This window comes from Pholis gunnellus, assembly GCF_910591455.1.
Source record: "Pholis gunnellus genome assembly, chromosome: 11".
Classification (NCBI taxonomy): Eukaryota; Metazoa; Chordata; class Actinopteri; order Perciformes; family Pholidae; genus Pholis; species Pholis gunnellus.
In genome coordinates this window covers 9940437-9959543 of record NC_136538.1, presented here as the reverse complement: position 1 = coordinate 9959543, position 19107 = coordinate 9940437, and the positions used below count along the sequence as shown (strand labels likewise).

At 44.6% G+C, this 19107-nt stretch overlaps 3 protein-coding genes across 4 annotated transcripts in view; 1 reads left to right on the top strand and 2 right to left on the bottom strand.

Moving 5' to 3' along the window:
- tacc2 (transforming, acidic coiled-coil containing protein 2) overlaps nt 1-8174 on the bottom strand; it is a 47313-nt gene extending 39139 nt beyond the window's left edge. Inside the window, exons 1-4 of the mRNA XM_079169089.1 lie at nt 8054-8174; nt 6288-6378; nt 5513-5581; nt 1282-1511 (exon numbers count right to left, since the gene is read on the bottom strand). Of these exons, the coding sequence (XP_079025215.1) occupies nt 1282-1511; nt 5513-5581; nt 6288-6320 (332 nt within the window). The 5' untranslated portion in view covers nt 6321-6378; nt 8054-8174. The remainder of the gene's footprint in view (nt 1-1281; nt 1512-5512; nt 5582-6287; nt 6379-8053) is intronic.
- Nucleotides 8175-10781: 2607 nt separating this feature from the next.
- nsmce4a (NSE4 homolog A, SMC5-SMC6 complex component) lies at nt 10782-16845 on the bottom strand. 2 transcript variants are annotated; one of them, XM_079168668.1, is made up of 12 exons: nt 16381-16845; nt 14984-15066; nt 13873-14120; nt 13699-13779; nt 13161-13291; nt 12702-12853; nt 12465-12564; nt 11667-11757; nt 11469-11563; nt 11330-11378; nt 11140-11225; nt 10782-11022 (listed from the first exon to the last, which is right to left on the bottom strand). In XM_079168668.1, the coding sequence occupies exons 1-12, from the start codon at nt 16789-16791 to the stop codon at nt 10957-10959; spliced, it is 1593 nt and encodes a 530-aa protein (XP_079024794.1). In that variant the 5' UTR covers nt 16792-16845; the 3' UTR covers nt 10782-10956. The 2 variants fall into 2 exon arrangements, with proteins under 2 accessions (XP_079024794.1, XP_079024795.1); XM_079168669.1 differs by lacking the exons at nt 14984-15066; nt 16381-16845 and adding an exon at nt 14693-14963.
- LOC306703545 (coiled-coil domain-containing protein 185) lies at nt 16790-18277 on the top strand (the record flags this gene model as incomplete). The annotated part of the gene is made up of 1 exon (XM_079169543.1): nt 16790-18277. The coding sequence occupies one exon, from the start codon at nt 16790-16792 to the stop codon at nt 18275-18277; it is 1488 nt and encodes a 495-aa protein (XP_079025669.1).
- Nucleotides 18278-19107: the final 830 nt, after the last annotated feature.

The following is a 19107-nucleotide window of genomic DNA, read 5'->3' as shown; positions in this document are numbered from 1 at the left end:
TTTGTTATTAGATGAGTTACTATAGAACAGACCGGGATCTACTATATCAGTGGATCATTGGTAATGATGAGTTCATAAATCAATTGGAATAACAACCACTTTCTTAGTTCCTGATTAATCAATTAACAACAGAGGAGCACAAATTTGAAAGATTTGTAAAGACCACTTATAACTTAAATTATGAGTTACTCTTTTTGTGCGCCCCCAAGTCAAGTGGTACATCATAGTAGTTACTGAATAGTCCCTCATTACTTCCTGATCATCTGTCGGTATTTACTTCGTTACTGTGTTACCCTTATATTAAACTCATAGTTTTACACATTCAAATCAAGCAATAATGAATTAGTTATACTAGCGCCAGAAGTTGGGTTGTCAGAACACATTAAAGCCTCAGACAATTAATGCAATTAACCTCGGTGCTAGCAGAATGCCAGGCAACACTAAGAACATTAAGTCAGTTTGCAGATAATTCACCCAAGCATGAAAACAAAAGACTACACCTCAAGCTAAGCCTGCTTAGACAGGCAACACCCAAACAGGTGATGTCCATCACAGGTTTGTTTCACTCCATGCTCCCTGGTTTTACTCTTTATCCTCCCCGCTGATCACACTCCCACAGCACACGCCCGGTTCTCCCCAATCATGCTGACTCGACGTGGTACCTTGTATCTAGAACCACCAGTGGTCGACTGACTTCAATGTGGTGCTGCAGGCCCGCCAGCAGGGGGTTCACCTGCTCACATTTCCTCTCACCTGAGCTAGTCTGAGCTCTGCTAACACAAACCCACACCACACACGTACAAAGACACTTGATTAGCTTTCACCTTTACTGAATAACTGGTACAAATCTGCTCCCTTTAGGCAATAAAGCAAGTAAAATAAGTATCCAATACATTATTCTGCAGTAATACAATAGTAATATGTTTATTGATTATGAAACTGCACCTTTTAGTGAAGGCTGGTGTATTTAAGACAATTAAGGCCTTTAAAACTAGTTATACTACACCGTGTGTATTTGGTATTTTGTGGTTCCAAGTTGTTGCCCATCTAACATAGATAATTCAAGAATACCTACTGAAGTACACAGGGAATGCAAACTGTAGTGAATAACAAGATTCATATTTCCTCCGAACTGTAACAGCCACCAAAAGCCAAGCGAGAACTTGTCTTTCTCCTTTTTGTGATAACAAGTCACGGTTTCGTCTCGACATCATGAGAGAGACTGTGAAAGCAATTACCTGCATCATTTTGTGTGTGTGTGTGTGTAACCACACAACTTACCCTAACGAGGACTCCCAGATGTTGAGCTCACTGCTGAAGTCTAGACTGGGCAGCAGGTCATGTGGAAACTCAAGCTCGTCCTGGTATCCAGATGCACCTCTGCTCTCCTCCACTCCGGTGATGACCGGGACGTCTGAGAGCACTGGTTCAGACAGCAGACTCAGCTGGCTGGTCGAGGCTTCGGTCAGAAACGCCCTGTCGTCCCTCCGGGTCAAACTCTCAGCTTCGGCCTGCGGGACATCAGAACATAAATGTAGTGGGCTGCACGCTTGAGTCTCCGCTGCGCTATACATGACAGCGTGTGTAGTTAAACAAGTGTGAGCATGTTGCGTGCAAACATGGGAACACGAACAGATTCAATGCTCAAAGCCAACACACATCAACAACAAATAACTCCACCCATGTGTTGAACTATTAAGTAAAGTGTTGCTTGTGTAATAATGCAAAGGTCATATTGACTCATATTGACTCTATTGTTGTTTCTCAACTTGCTTTTCTGATAATATTACTGTGATTAAAGCATTACTTCCAGCATTATAGCCTAGAATTTAAACCAGGCTCTCTGCAGCTTTGTTTACAGTGCACTCTTGAGCCTCACATAACTATTCTTACAGAAAAAAAGGAACTACTTATTGAATTACAGTCTGGTGCTTTGCCCCTGATAAGGAAGTCTGATACAATAAAACATTTCACCCAGCAAGTAAGACTAATCATTAAAGACAAACCAGTCCTGCTGGTACAACAAGTACACTCATGTGGTTTAATCATTGCCTAGAGCATTTTATAAAGATACAATTAGTGTGTTTCATTCTTACCTTTATCAGTGAATAATTAAGATCTAGAGGAAAAGCCTGCCTTTAATATGTGACTTAAAATCTGGTTTATAATCTTGCGTGTAGCCAATACACGGAGCACTTGGCCTTTTCTGTCTGTCCCACTGCTTGACAGACAGAATCACACAGCCTCACCACAGCCTCACGCCACAACACTTGGCTGTGGCATCGCGTTGCAGCAACACCGACCTCACAACACACAACACTCCACTGTGGAATTCTTTTCTCAGTGTACAGCAGGGAACGTTTCTATTATTTCACCCAGTCAGATATCAACTGAGGTGTGCAGGTGCAAACAAATGTGAACTTGCGCAGACACATATAAACATGTGCAGATGTAACGCAGCCCTTAAACACTCAGTACGTCTGGAACATGTGAGCGGTTTCTTACAGAGAGGTCCTGTTTTTAGCAAATTACGATGCGAGTTGATTTAACGTGCGAGAGCAGAAGGATGAAACACGACTGAGGTAATGCTCTCCGCTGAGTATCAGCTGAGATTCAGAATTGAATCCGTTCGTTCATTATTTATGAAGCAGTAGTAGACAGCATGGCTGCACACAGGAGAAGGCGATTAACTCTTTTTGGAGATATGTACATTTAGTTTATACCTGTTGTACACTTGCATTCTCACTCATTTACATTATTATTCCATTAATGTAGTAAGAAAAATAAATGTTAAGCCAAATTATCATTACATTGATTGAATAAAAAAAATAGAATATCTTCAGGATAGAATACAAAATGCCACCTCTCCCCTTAGTGGTGCACTTACTGGATGTGGATACTGGAGTACAAGTAAAGCTGTGTGTACTGGGGAGGCTCTTACCTGTTCAACCACTACAAAGAGTATCCTTTGTGTGACACATACAGCACAGATGGAGGATCACAAACATGAATTTTGCTCACACAAACTTTGACTCCTCCAGGCCTTTAAAACTAATTTTAAAGAATGTTGGCCAATTATGTAGCCGCTCTCTTCACTGTGTGCCAAGCTCAAGCAATATTAGGCTATTTTTAAACGTACTTTATTTAGACTACTCCTGCTAAAAAATTGCAAAACAACATAAAACATTAAAGAACAGAGTGAAAGAAACTGAACCCACTCTGAATGCCTGTGATCTCCATGCTGCTGTCATTTTCTGTATTACTATTACATAATAGGGTAATAAAAAAAAAAAAATTATTCCACACCTTAACAGCCGTGCTTACAGACAAGAGCATGTCGATTTAATCAGTAGATGTCAGCATGTTGACATGTCTTGGGTTTCTTGTTTCCAGCCTGAACTTTCTCACCTTGCCATCAAGAAGAGATAATGTCATAACGGAAACAGATCACTGATACTCAGACCAGCTAAAACAGAACAACAAGGAACAGCACCAGGGGACATAGCATGTCCAAGTTTACAGCTACTCACAACACTCATTCGCAATATGACTGGCCCCTGAATAAAGAAGGGGAAGCACAGTGAGATGGAAAAGCAGAGCCCTTGTGTGAGTTAGCCTGGCCCCCACACAGTCTGTTATTAATTAACCCGCAGGAACAAAACAGAAAGCAAGCTGAGGTGGCCTGGAAACTGCTACTTGTCCAACAGCCATTAAGTTCTACTTACACTTAATTCAACTCGTCAGTGCCCATGTGCTGACTCAACTTGAACGCTTTACACATGACTGTTGTAAACAGGGAGGGGGCGGTGCTAAAGCACAAACCACGCCCTCGCGTGCGCGTCTCGGGGCGCAAACAGACACATCGCATAGCTTCCAACACGTCCACTCTCTGTCAAGTTCCATCCCTGTGTTGTGCACTTACCCGGCAGTGTGCTCCGCTGTGCTTGAAGGTGACTCTACAGTGCGGTGCGGTGCGGTGCGGTGCGGTGCAGCTCCTCCGCTACCCTTCTACCTTGCTCACTGTGTACAGGCAGCCTCTGTGGAGCGGTGTGCGTTGTTGGGGCGACACAAACATGCTGCAACACATGCTGCTGACGCTCACTCTGCTCTCCTGTACTGACTCAGCTAACTTCCTCCTCCTCCTTTCCCCGCTCCTGTCCTATCCTGTCCTGTCCTCTGCTGCCGCTCCCCTGTTAAATCTCGCAGCGCGTGTTGTGGTGTCAAGAGACGCTACGCTGACAAACACAGCTTGCTGCTATTGACTTGACTGGGCTGGTCACGGGGAGAGTGCCGAGCATTCTCCTCCCCTTCTACTGTAAACTCTCTCTTCCCTCCTCCTCGGTCTCCCCCTTCCCTCTTTTCTTTCTTCCGGCCTTCCCTATCCACCTCTCCTCCTCCTCCCTTCTATTGCTGCTGGGTCTTCTGGCTCGTTGCATTGACTGACTGGCCGTGCCTCTGCAGGTGAATGCCGGGAATTAGGCCAAGGGTCGGGCTTGCAGTGACCCCCCCCCCCCCCCCCCCCCCCCCCCCCCAGAGCGGATCAGGTTACACTCCAAGCAGCTTTGGTTACATACACACACACACAGTGGGCACAAACACACAGAGGCACGCAACATCTTACTGCATTACAGAAGCTGCTACTCCATCCAACTTTGACATCTGGTGTGTTGGTAAGGAATGACATCGTCAGTACACAGGGACATGGCAGCACCTTCACCTTGCCATTTAAACACCATGTGTTCCTCTCGGGTAACACACATCTGTCAGCACACTGAATGTTTTCAGTTGTGTCTGCTGTGGCTTTTCACTTGGTATTAAGCCAACAATAAATATTATCTTCTGTGTATTTTTGGGGGCCGTTCTCATTTAAAAGCAAATCTACTAAACAAACAACCAGGTCACTAAACCAGATACGGGTAGTAAAGAGATTTGCAATCTCAAGGAGCCACAAGCCTCCGGAGGATGCATTTTCCAAAGTCATGCACATTTGAATACAAATAGACCTCAACTAATGAGCTTATTGCAGTACACCTGTGTGGCAAAACAAATGTGTCGCCTGAAGGGATACTGACATAAATGTGAACGGTATAAAGAGTTTGAAATCTATTTACTTTTCCCAAAACGCCACTTTAACAGTAAGCACTCGAGTATGATTGCTCTGCTTTTCGTGATGCAAGGCACAGTTGTGTCTGTGCCCTTTAGAAGATAAGATAAAGGACACACTTTCTGATTTTGAGTATCAAAATATTCACAGCACACAGGGAGGAAAAGTGGGGCACTATTGAGAGCCATAACAAAATCCTTATTTCTAAGATTTATTGTGAAAAGATGCATGAAGATATCTCACCCACTAAATAGTTCTAAAGCTCTCTCTCTCTCTCTCTCACTCTCTCTCTCACTCTCTCTCTCTCTCTCTCTCTCTCTCTCTCTCTCTCTCTCTCTCTCTCTCTCTCTCTCTCTCTCTCTCTCTCTCTCTCTCTCTCTCACACACACACACACACACATGTTATACCTGAAGAGAGTCATTTTGATTTTCCTGTGGTGGAAACAGAAGAACATTGTCTGGAGCGCCCTCTTCTGGCTGTAATAGGGAGTGAAAGAGTTCAAACCTACATTACAGTATACAGCAGTAATCACTGAAAACAGATCACTACTGTTTTAAAGGCAAAAGCAACAATGTTAAGCCTCACTCTGCATTCACATCTAATGAGGTGCAGCACATGGTCTGTAGAGTCTGTAGCTCATGAGAAAAATTATTAAAATAATCCTCTTAAGATAATCCTGAATTCCACCGCCGAAGTCCTGTCACATGTGGAAATTACTGTTTCTCTATAGTTGTCTTTTTTTTAAATTACGAAGTACATAAATACACAAAAAATGTATTCTTAAAACAAGCTAATCCAGCAATAGCACTACATGCACACTAGGGATTTCAATTGCAGCAAGAAAGCGAGTTTAGAAGTATCCAGGTGTGTAGCAGTAGACACAGATGGCATAAACATCTAATATGTATCTTTCCCTCTGCTTTACAACAGTTAACTGGAGTTAACAACAGTAAAATGGAGCAAAGCGTGTCATCTAAATGCTTATTAGACAAGCCTCAATTAAGCATGGGAACGTACACAGCACCCAGTACGTCCCAGGTGTTTTACTGAAGCCAACCGTTAGTAATCATATGAGCCAGTATTAGTATTGTTAGTATTGTTATTGTTAGAGTCCGAGGCATGTACAGCAGCACGGGGGCAGCAAGTAGCAATGCCAGCCAAAGCCGGCGAGCTCGCCCTTACCAACGCTTCAGGTGTGCTGCTCTCGTTCCCCATGGCTCAGCCAGCTGCAGAGCCACAACTGCCCCGACCGACAGCCTCTCACATCAGCTGGCTGAAAGACACCGGCACAGAAGGACCATCAGAGTACGACTATTCCCAGAGAGACGCAGACTGAATGGGGGATCTGTGGTCCCTCAGTACAGTCACAGACTCCTGCTGCACAGGATTAGAGGTCTCTGGTATGAGGTTGAACCAGCAGGGAGGGAGAACGGTTGAGTGTGTGTGTTGTTTTAGAGATTAGGGAGCTGGGATGCAAGACCTCCCTCCCAGACCAAAGTGCAGGCTTTACCTCTGCTGATGTGCAGGCTTATAATCAGAAACAGCTTCCTCAGCATCTTGTAATTATAAAAAATGATTTCTAGAGATTACTTTGATGGTACAGCATGGATTGCCTCAAACAAATGGCATTGCCTCCCAGATTGAAAACACCTTGACATGCAGTGTGCTGCGACTGAGTGACTGTAGCATACTGACACAGTGACTGAGGCTCAGTAAGATAATCTTCATGTGGTAAATAACAGACTCTTGGCTTCCAGCAGGGTTCAGCCTGTTGACGAAGTCAAGGCTATTGAAATCATTCCGCAGCATCTCTAATCTGTAATCACGACATAAACAGTATGTTTTTAGAAAGGCTTTGTAAAGATATTTGAATTATTGGAAAAAGAGGACAAACGTTTTTAGCCGTGGACTTATTTTATATCAAATACAGGTAGAATCACTTTCATAACCCTATCAAATATTCTCTGACAATCGTCTTTTTTGCTTATTTCTTTGCTGTATGAATTGCAGCTGAGCAGTAAACACTCGCGCCAACAGAAATGTTGTTTGTGCATTCCTCATATATGACTGCGGGGACTGTACGGTGTATAGGCAGGAAGCACTGACCTGAATATGCAAGACTTTATAAATAGAGATCTGCCCTTTTCCACTGCAGTTAGACTTTATTCCAGTCTTGTGCACAATTTGTCATGCACACTTCATTACCCCAAAAAGTCCCATGGGGAAATTAAATATCTGGATTTCCCCTTACATCTTAATTGTCACCTATTATGTGGTGTGGCAACTCTTCTCCCTGCTTTCTATTTGTGTGAATGGGGTGTAATTTCAGCCTTCAAGCTGTGGACGTGTGTGCACTTTAGCTGGCGGCCGTGTTTCAGGGCTTTTTGGCAGCATAGGGGGCACTGGGGCAAATCATGTGATTCGACTGTTGCCTGGTCTCTTCTCACCTCATCTTGACCTGTCAGTCACTCAACATGAGCCAACGTTTAAGCTCTTGGGTTTGGACGAGCACCGTATGTCTTTGCTTAGACACCTACAGTATGAGGTTACCGTTTCCTGCCCTGTAACCGATCGCTCCACATGGCTCAAGAAAACCAGCAGGAAAAGATCAAACGTTCAAAATCCATTATAGTATTTCTCAGATAACACACATAAGATAATTCAGCAAGGTAAGAGACCGAGGAAAGCAGGTAAACATAGAGTACAGCGGATAAAGTTGTGGTTTAAACCAAGTTCTTCAACCTGACCAAGGCCACAGACATTGAAATCAGCATACAACATCAAACCAGATGATAACAAAAGCGAAACAAAGACACACATTTCAATAAAGCCTTCGCAATCCCCACTCTTTACCCCGTGTTGCTCTATTTTCATATATTGTTGACCACTACAAACCAAACAAATAGTTCAAAAGTGTGTACCATTGCTGCAACCCATCAACTACTCACCACTGCAAACAAGAGCCTCTTCCACACACCGTGTGAAGCTTTTGACAAATCCAAATCCACTCTGTGTTTACTGTCCAACTCAAGGCCAATGTTTGTTTCTCTCCTCTCCACTGAGGAGACCCGGTCTGTTGCTATTTTTGTATTGCACTCTGAGTGGGAGGAGAGGACGGAGGGTGGACACAGGACAGGGACAGAAGAGGGGACAGGACCGAGGGGAGGAGACCGAACTGGAGCTGGGGAAGCCATGTCTGCTTAGGGTGGTAGAGGGTTGGGGGGGGGGGATCACCTGCTCTGACAAGCTCAGGAGGCCTGGCAGTCAGCTGGAGGGGACGCTAGTTCTAAAGGCAACACTGCGACCAGACAGGCCTGCTATGGACAGAAGGATGGGGTGATGCTGTTTCAGTGCCTCTCGTCTGTCCATTTGGCAGAGACTGACATGTACAGACAAGAGTTAAAACACTACCGCAAACCTGCTCTAACAAGACGACCAATGGCAAGAATAGCAAAGCAACCCCATGCAAACAGGAGCCAAATTGACATATCTGAACATCAGAGGGTTTGGAATATATTCAGGATCCTGCCTTCATCACAGGCCATCTTCAGCTGAGTGCCCAGTCTGGGACACAGCAGGCACAATATCATCCCTATAAATAGCACTGGTTTGATCAGCTCTGTTTCTAACAAGCTTACGTCAAACACACTTGTTCCGTTTCAGGTTTCTCCTATCTCAACTGTCATCCAGTCTTTTCCCTGAATAAATCCAACACATGCAAGCCATCCATTCGCTTGTCAACCTGCCTCTCATCTTCCTCCACTACCATCAGCATCACCCTCTCACTGTTTATACTCAGCTCCTCCCTTCCTTGCCGTCTCCGCAGCTCCTTTTCCTTGCTGACGTCGCCTCTCCTCCACCACTTGAGTCTCTCTCTCTCTGCCTTTGCCTGAGTAAAGACTCAGCTGTTGACCAGAAAAAGGGCACTGGCGCTTCACTGCAGAGCGCCTCTGCTCAGCATCCTCCCTCTCCTCCTGTTTACCTGTCTTCGTGAGATTCCGATGCAGTTCCCCATCTTGTATTCCATGTCCTCCTCTGGTGAAGTGACTCTGGCACTACATGGCTTGCAGAGCACTTTCCTGCAGAACTGCATCGTTATCAGTCAAGACTGAGCATCGCCAGGGAAGGCAGATCTCTGCTGGAGCTGCTGAGTGAGCGTGTGCACGCTCCAGTGTCTGTGCGAGTGTGTGCCTCAGTGACTAATAAGTGCTCGGCACTGCATAGCCCGTGGTGCGCCTGTGACATATATTTTCAAGCCATTGTTATATAAAATCTACATTACATAAGGAATCCAAACTCAGTGAAACGAGCGTGAAAAAAAGGGAGCTTCTTTTTCCAGCCTCATATGCTGCTTAGCCTCACATCACTGCACGGGTGTGACTCAAGCACCGCTTTGGAGGGAAAAAAATGCTCAGAGAGGCAGAGAGGAAGAGATGGGGAGGCAGCATAGAGGGCGTCTGTCCCTTTAATAGAGCCAGGAGATGGCTGTATATCATCATGATGAGAAGGCACGACGATATCAGTGTGTTCGTCCAACTAAATCAGATCATAGAGAAGTTAACTCAACAAAACAGAGCAGGGGGGATTATTTTCTTTTGCTTATCCACACTACCTACCTTTACATATTTGTACAATCGACAGAAACATGGATCCTGACAATGCCTGTTCCCAAGATAGCAACCATATACAGTGGTGTTTTTCTTGGAAATGAAAAATTGCACAATTAAGGAACAGGATTAAAGGTCTTCATTTTTGGGGACTTTCAAATTGTTTAAAAAATGATGAAAATGCTGGCAAATGATCTGCACATCAGCACTGCACTATACACAAATAGAAAGCCTACACCTGGACCGAATAAGTTGATTGAAAAGCAGCATATACGGTAGCTAGGAAACATCGTCCCAACCGGGCCAGAGCTAGTTCATGTTCATTCATTCTCAAATCAAATCAAAGTAAGGCAGTGGTTCCTGACCTTTCGGCTCCTGGACTCTTAAAGTGAAGCAATCTCTCCTTGCGACTCATTGTAACCAGTTGCATATCTAGTTCATAGGTCATTGACTTTATGTGCACACACATGCCGTTTGTTCTGTGTCTTTCAGGGAACTGCACAGCACGAATACATATTTAAAGGTTCTCTGTATGTTATTCCGAACATCAATAAAGCTGCAAACAAATACTTACTATGTAAAGATATAGTGGAATAATGTCCACCTGAGCAGAGAATGAAGTCACTCTCCCTTGTGTGTGTGTTATAATCTGAGTTTCTCTGTGCTTTGTTTACATAGCCAGGCCGCCTAGGTGTTGCGTTTTAGTGCATGTGAGCGTGCCCCACTGGTTAGCTCATGGCTGACGTTCTGCACTGCACTGATAAGGCATTAACAGCTGACAACACCTTCCCGACCGAAGGCGTCGATGCAGAAGCGGAGCACCCACCTTCCGGTTCCCCTCCAGCTACACACTGTTGGCTCCGTTGGCTGCGAGCCGCCGGCTCAGCCGTCGTTATGTTGAGCCGTGTGTCGGCAACAGATCTGCTCTGAATTTCATATTGAGCACCTTTAATGCATGCGGTTGACCAGTTAACCCAGCTTTTACCAACCCAAATATCATTCAAACTGAATATAGCATTCACTCACATTCAATAAATAAATGAAAACAGCAGCAATACCAAAATTATCTTATTTCTCTTTTTATTATTCAAACTTCTAAAAACAGTAAAAAGTAGAAATTAAAACAAAATGTGCAACTGAGAAAATTTAGAACAATTTGTCTTAATTATTTAGACATTTAAAAAAAGCATTAACACACCTAAAAACAAGGTTCGGTTTTAGCTAACGAAAAGTGGCAGGGTCCATCACTCAGCCTGTGAGTTTGAAGGCTGAATCATTGTGTCTGTGATGTCGAAGGCCTCTATAAGCTCCTGGGGGGGAAAACAGTTGGAACATTAAAATCATGATCAAAGATTTTTTTTAATTTAATCTGGGTCTTGTATCGTTGCTAGATTAAGTCTTCTGTGTTGAGGCTAAAACTTGCTAACCTTCCACATTTTGGGGCTGATAGAGACGATGCATTGTTTACGGCTGATTGATCCTCCAGCTTCCACCTCTCCCTCCTCTACAGGTGCTGCGACACAAAAACACACAACACTGGTAAAGTAATTGGCCTAAAAACATTTCCTCTGTTATTCCCTGGTCCGAATTAGACAACAAAATGTTACATCTTCTCACCTATACAAGGCAATTTGGCATTATCCATGTACATCCGTGCCAACCCATCCTGAAACACAAACGACGTTGTCACACCTGTTCACAGTCACTAGAGGGCAGAACAGCTCAATTTAAACGAACATAAGTAAAGGCAGCTCACCCGGACTAGAAAAGACGTGTGGAAAATGTTCTCAACTGTCCGGGAAAATGATTTGGGGTCGATGACAAACTCGTAATACGATATCGGCGACGTTGCTGCGACAGAAACAGACACACATGAGCAAATAATAAGAATAAGAATAATAATAACACAACGATGATGAAATGTTAATGTCCGTGAGCTCGGCTTTCAACTCACGATCATCTTGGTAATAACTCTTCAGGTATCCCAGGATCCTCTCCACCTCTTTCTCTGTCGCTTCCTGATGGGAGCCTTCCATTCTCTTCAGCTGACAGACAACATTAACATAATGCAGTAAGCATCGGGAACACTAAAACCCTCTCAGACAAGATGCCTTTTGAAAGATCATTGACCCACTTTAGTTGGTTGATGAAAGGCTGCTACATTTATATTCAAGGTTATCTTAGATTTCTTACTATGAAACAGAGCTCAGTTTGAGCCTGGGGTACAAACCTCTACAAACACACAGTTGTGATCGTATTTCAGTATCGCTGCGCTAAAATTGGTCATCTATTGTTACACGCTAAAATGAATGAGAGGGAAAGCTGGAAAAGTTCAAGAAACAAATCAGGTGTCACGTCGGTGAAATACCTGCCGTCGCTGTCCACCAGCGGTTCCATCCGAAGCAGACTAACTACACCAACAATCTATGGCAACTTAACGATGTCGGCTTACTTCAGATAGCATGCATGTTGTTATTACGTTTCTTCAGCTATGCTAGCGATACCATTTTGTTACAGTGTCGCTTTGTTACTCAGCCAGTAACCGGGCTACACTAACAGAAATGATGTGAAGTGACAACAGCTAGAGGAAAATGAGCATTACAGTTGCCAACGGTACATACGTATGTAGTTATGATAAACCTTTCCTTTCTCCTCATGTTAGATCGAGAACTACATTTAGTGCACTAAATGATGATGCATTTTTTTTTAGTTTTGTTTTCAAGTGCAGCAGCGTTGGTGTCCGTGCAGCTACCTGAGTCGGCATTATCCTCTTGGCTTCCTTGCCCGGGGCCTTCCTCTGCCGTTCTATCCTTTGCTTCGGAGGAGGCGGCTCTGCGTGGAACGAACCCATCCTGATGAAACGAGTCCCGCGGGAATGAAAATGTCAGAGACAGAAAATAGTGCATAAGGACAGTAATTAACCAGGGAAAATGCAATAATAACCTATAAATAAAACCAACTATAATAAACCTGTTTAAAGGGCAGTTACATGTAGTGGAAGGCGGGTGCTGCCCGGACACAGCACTCTGCTCTCCTGGCCACTCTGTGCCAAGCGTCCTGGGGCAGGTAGCCGTCAGCTGCCCCTCCGTTCTGCTGCTCGTCCTCCCCGTCTTCTAGTCGGTTGAGACCCATGAAGGACAGCTGTCCGAGAAGAAGCGAGATCTCCACATGACCACTGCTACTTGGTGCTCACATTGAAAAACTATTCTGATTTTCTACATTGTTTATAGTTGCAAGTAAATTGTGTTGCTTAATAAGTCGTATTTTCTCCTTTCTTTTGCTAAGTCTCTCTCTGTGTTAAAGTTAAAGCCTGTCAGCGTCCGATTTATCGATCTAGCTCTACTTCATACAAGTAACAGCACACTGGGCCGCCTCAGTGGTGCAAGGAACCAACCAACATCTTGTGTATGTATGCGCTTATAATAGCATAAACAATAAACTCACTCACAAGATGCTCGGCAAAAGCAGTGGGATCAAAAGCAGTGCCCTCGGCGAACAGTTGGCTGGCTTTCTCCTTTCCCAGATCTGTGGCCACAACAAGGAGCTGGGCATCCAGAGCTGCTTCTCTCGCCTGCCGGACTGCCAGGGAACACAGGGAGAGCACACTGAGCACAATGTCGGGCTGCGTGTTGACGATGACTATGATATACTCTGGACTTTGAATTCCTCATTTACATATACTGTAGTGTTATATTTGCAAACAGGCAACTTAAGAGTCGCCAATTAACCAAACCTGAATGTGTTTGGACTGTGGAATGAGACCAGAACACCCGGGGGGAGCACGATCCGACACAGGGAGAACATGCAACCTCCGATGCATGTTTACGTCAGTGAAGATGCTAATATTAAGAATTTGATCCGATTGAGAAAATGTAAAGCGCTGTGGCTCGCCTCGACACTCTCTGTGTATCGATTAAACAGCCAAAAGGCATAGTCACTGGATTGCAGCCCAAATTCAACATTTCTGTGGTTTCAATCACACCTACCATCTTTAAATAGTTTGTTAGCCTCTTCTAGAACTTCTGTGAGCTTGTTGTTGGAGGGTCTCAGCATATCTTCCCTGTTCTCTAGAGGGAAACACACAGGAAGGAAATGCATCAAAGACGTGTCAACAAATAAAGTTAAAACAACATGAACGTCCTTTGGTCAGTCTTACTTACGTTGCACTGAGTTGATGAGGTCTCTGTACTTGCTCCGTATCTCTCTCCTGAGTCCCGGGTCATTGTCCTCATCTTGCAGGTCAGCTGCGCCTAAGTCACCTTCACCATCGTCCCCGTCACTTTGCTGCTGCTGTTGTTGTTGTTGTTCTCCTTTCCTTCGGCCAGCAGAGCCATTCTGCCGCGTAGCTTCCTCATCACCACCTGCTTTGGCCCTCTTCATCTTTGACGTTTGTCGGTTAGTGGACGAGCTGTGTGTTGTGAGAGGGAAACACGCTAACGTAAAACCCAACATGACCAGTATCACTCTAAACAAAGTATGTCTGTGTTTGTAATAGTTTAGTTAACTTCCTTCTGGCCAAACATTTAGAAGAATAGAGTATAAAGACAATCTGATTAAAGTTGTTATTTTGCGAAATAGTATTTTGCGACATCCAACATAACCGGTTTCCGTAAGGTTTAGCCAAAGACGTCAGGAAAGTCAAGAGAACAATCCGCTAATCTATCCCGTTAACGAGGAGGCTCTCCACATGACCACTGCTACTTGGTGCAGTGTTATAGCTTCTTATATACAGTCATTGTGTTATATTAAATACAAGTCATCGATGTAGTTGATATCATGCACTCGACTCACCGATGTCGTACCGCATACCGTTAAGTGCTAAATGGAAACTAACCACAGCTAATGTTAGCTGTTAACTAACGAACGTTACTTACAAACAGCGTTTCATTGTACCTCAAAAAGTCACACAATTGACGTTACTGCAAATAGGTAAATGCATGGTTACCAAACAAAAGCGAAAATATATTTAAAAACCCAAACCATGTTCGACTATCAGCAAAACCAGAAGCGACAAACGTAAACACGGAAGTACTAGACAGACTGTCATCTCGTTTTGGTTACTTTCAGTGCAGCTTTGGTTTTAGTACACGTTAGCTAATGTTAGCTAGCACATTCAGTTTTGTTAACAACGTAGCTGCACGTTAACGTGAATGTATTTATCGCTCCTGCCCTAGCAAAGGTCACACTAAAAGTAAACGCATTGCATGCTTTAGTTATTGTTAAACTAATTGGATCTATCCATTTTACTGGCGATAACTTGAATATATGTACCTGTGTGGCAGCAGAAGGCGTTCCTGGAGCGTTTCAGTAGTCGAGACGATGACGAAGTTAGTTTCGTACTGGTACTTCCGTATCTGAGAACGGAAACTGAAATTGAAACTTGTAATCAAATGAAAAATTCAACTTTAATAATATTAATAATAGTAGTAATAATGCAAAAATCATTTAAAAAAATACTTCCTCCCACCAAAAACATAGAACAAACGAAATGCATACATCAATCGGAATTAATAAAATGTATTAAAACCTTTAATTATTAAAATCAAATTAAAAGTAATAAATACTAGGACACTTGGTGAACATTCTCATGATATTGCCACGTTTTAAGATTAGCATTTAAAGCAATTATCCAGTACTAGGCCTACTTTTAGCTGTGAACCGTACACCACAATGTGAAATGTGCTTGCAAACATTTGAACATTGTTATTTAAAAAATGGGATGTTGTCATCAAACCCTTAACCTCTGCTCATCTCCTGAACAATCATGAAAGGTGTCCACAGTGCTTAAAAAAATGGAGCGGACATGCCAATGCCATACAGAGCTGTTAATGTATATCCTTACAATAGCAGCAAAAACACTCATAAATAACATCACTTAAATGATTGCAGATGATACTGTTCTGCCTGAAACTGATTGATGAACAACAAAGTATTTAAACGTAAATTATATATGTTTATATTGCCTTCTTTTTTTCACAATTGACACGTTTTTATTTATTTTTTGCTAAGCTTGTTGAGGTTTCAAATAAAATGCTCTCCCTCTAAATTTCAGATTAACGAACGCTTGACGAATATGGAACTAACTTCAGCAATCGTAAACAACACGCGCCTCTGCTCGGCGGTAAAACAACGTGATGCTCATCCGGGTCACTCACCGGCAGGTGGCGCGCTTATAATTGATGTGTCTTCGGCTGTTAGCGGACTGATCTTTATGTTTTCAAGTTTACAGTGCTTAGTGTTTTTGTTTTTCACATTTCAATTTGTTATATATATAAAACAAATATGTTAAAACATGTATACTTAAAAGTACAACGTTTCACATATATTTATTTGATCATTTTAGCTTGAAATAATAATTGCATATAAATTACGTTAAGGCTTAAAACATTAGCCTAATAAAAGTTGCAACACTTCCCGTTATTTGCCATTGTATTGCTCTGTTCGCCTATCCCGGAGGCTATATCATACTATTATTTTACTAACGTTAATTTTAATAGTAAGCTACATGCTGGTGTTTCTAGTGGTAAAGTATAATGTATTAATCCTACTCAAATGTTAAATCATTGCATGTCAAAGGCAATTTCCCTGATCTCCAATATGCAATGATTTAACGTTTTATAAATAAAGCTGTCTTTAAATAATAAATAGTGAGAGTAAAACTGTCAAACCTCGATCTCTCCCTCTGTTACAGCTGAGGTTGGAGACAGTGAGATGCAAATAAGCTCCGCTCGTCTGCAGCTAATCCCTCCATGACCTCTCCGTGCTGGAAAGCCGAAAGAATGCACTTTGTGGGTGAGCACGCGGGACCAGAAGCAATGTTGTAACACTCCAAAACTAGCATCGAGGTAATTTCGTTGCTTCGTAATGGGGGAGCTGAGGTCCACGTCTCCCGGGCCTCGTTTGGACCTGAACAACTTTGACTCGGCCGCAGCGGAGAGGAGTCGGTACGTCTTAACGAGTCCCCGCTCGCTGGAGTCCTGCACGCGACTCGGTATCAAACCCGTGGAACTCCTGATCAAGTCGCTGAATGACTTCATTGCTGTGCAGCATGGCGTGCCCTTTGAGGCGATGAGAGTCATGCACGAATCCTACGAAAGGGAGAGACTGACGCTTTTACAAATGTGCCGAGAGGAGAGGCGGAGGATTATCCGGGCGGAGGGCGACAGGTGGCCATCGGGCAGTAACAGAGTGTCAGACTCGGAAGTGGCGCCTGGCACCAAACTGAAGGGCCACAAAGGGGACAGAGATGCAACGGGGTCCATCCCGTATGCGGAGCTGTGCTTTAAGGGGAAACCTGCCAGCAGGTCCTCCTGTTCTAACAGAGACAGGAGCACGGTCTGCAGCTTCAGTCTGGGAGACCTCAGACACACCCCAGCCACCGAGATGAAACTGGACAGGCTCACCCGGGACATTCAAAAGAAGATGTGCGTCACAGTATCAGAGAGAGACCGCAAGATAGCGGCTCTCATGTTGGTGAAGCACCAGGAGGAACAGACCTGTCTGCAGCTCTGTCAGCGGGAGGAACAGGAGCGACAGGAGGCCCGCAGGCACGAGGAGGCCCTGCGGGCCGAGGCCGACAAACAGAGGAGGAGGAAACTGAGGGAGAGTATGCGACGCTGGCACGAGGAGCTGGAGGCCCGCAGGGGGCTGAGGGAGCGTCGGGAGGAAGAGAAAGCGGGACAGCTGGAGCTGGAGGTGCTGCTGCAAGAAGACCGCTGGAGGAGGCTGAGAGAGGAGGTGGAGGGCCAACGCAGAGTCAAGATCGAGGCTGCACGGATAGAGGCGGGGGGCCGCAAATGCTACCAGGAGAAGTTGCTGCGGGAGAGGGAGGAGGTGGAGAACAGGGAGCGAGAGAGGGAGCGACAGGTGGCGGCGGAGAAGGAGCAGAGGGCCAGGAGGAGCAAAGTGTCGCGGGAAAGCGAGGAGAGGAGGAGGCTGCAGGAGTTAAATCGTAGGGAGCTGCTACGTCACGTCCTGCTGAAACAGCAGGTAGAGCAACAGGCAGTGGAAGAGGAGGCACAGGTGAGGAGCGCGCTCGAGGAGAAGCTGCGACACTCGCGCGAGAACCGCGCCCAGGCCCTGGAGGCGCGGCTGAGGGAGCTGCAGGAGCGGGCGACACGGGAGGAGGAGCAGGTTCGGAGAGCGCAGCAGAGGGCCGAGCTGCAGAGCCACCAGCAGCTCGCACACAAACGGATCCTGGTCCAGCTGAGCCAGCGCCGCACGGAGAGAGCCGCCCTGCGCGCATCGGCCCAGCAGAGGAGCAGAGGTCAGGAGGCGCGCCGGCACAACACGCGCAGGCAGCTGTGCCACCAGAGGCTGAGGGAGAAGATGCAGAGGGAGGAGGAGGCCGCGAGGAGGGCCCGGGAGAGCTGCATCTTCATGAAGGACTGGAGGAGGGAGAGACTGCGGAGACAGCGGGAGCAGATACAGGAGGAGGCGCACCGGCGGGCTCGGGCCTCCTTTCACATGAGGGACAGAGTGAGACAGCAGACACACAGGAGAACCTTTGCCCAGATGGCTCTGGAGGCTCAGCTGACTGCCTCCATGAGCTGCATGAAGCTATGACAGGAATGATCAACTCCCATCCTGACGTCTGCAGCTAGGACGTGCCATACACAGTGTTATAACAGTGTGGAGCTGAACGATGAACGTTGCTGCACAGAGCTGCATTATTGTGTCAGAGCTGTGGTTTTAGTGGTGTAATGACTCACAAAGCCACAGTTTCACTTTCTTATGATGCAGAGTGTGAGATTGTGTCATATATTTTCAATTTCATAAATTGATGACATTTATATTTATAAAAAGTTGAGAATGAAAACGTGGAGTTCTGTCTGACTTCGTAGTGACATCCCATCATTACACTGAACACTGAAGCAGTGCTTTATTATTTATTATTTTTTATATTTATTTTATTGTGACCTCATGAAATTAAGCGATGGTTTGTTGTCAGGCTGCATTATGTAAATGAGCTGTGAACAATTCAACCAGACTGCTTTCAACTTTTTGATAAAACAAAATATTCTATTAAAAAACTCAAACGTCTGATAGAATGAACTTCATTTTGCTTTGCAGAAATATGCTTTTTTTCTTTCTTTTGTAGTTATATTTGGATCTCCTGCCATATTTTCTTTTCCAGGATGGAGAAGAAATTACCCCCGACTCGGCCTCTGATTTCTTACCCCTAAAACCCAATAAATGCTTGACAGTATAACCAGTTTTCATAGAGTAACTAAAAACAACTCCGCTCTGTGAGCACTAAATAGTCTTTGTTTAAACACACATGCATCAAATCAAAGCAGTTTCTATTGTGATCCACTATCACACCCCAATAAATGGTTAATGTCAGGGATGCGAGATCAACTTCCAAGCTTGGACGGGAGTGTTCATCCGAGAGA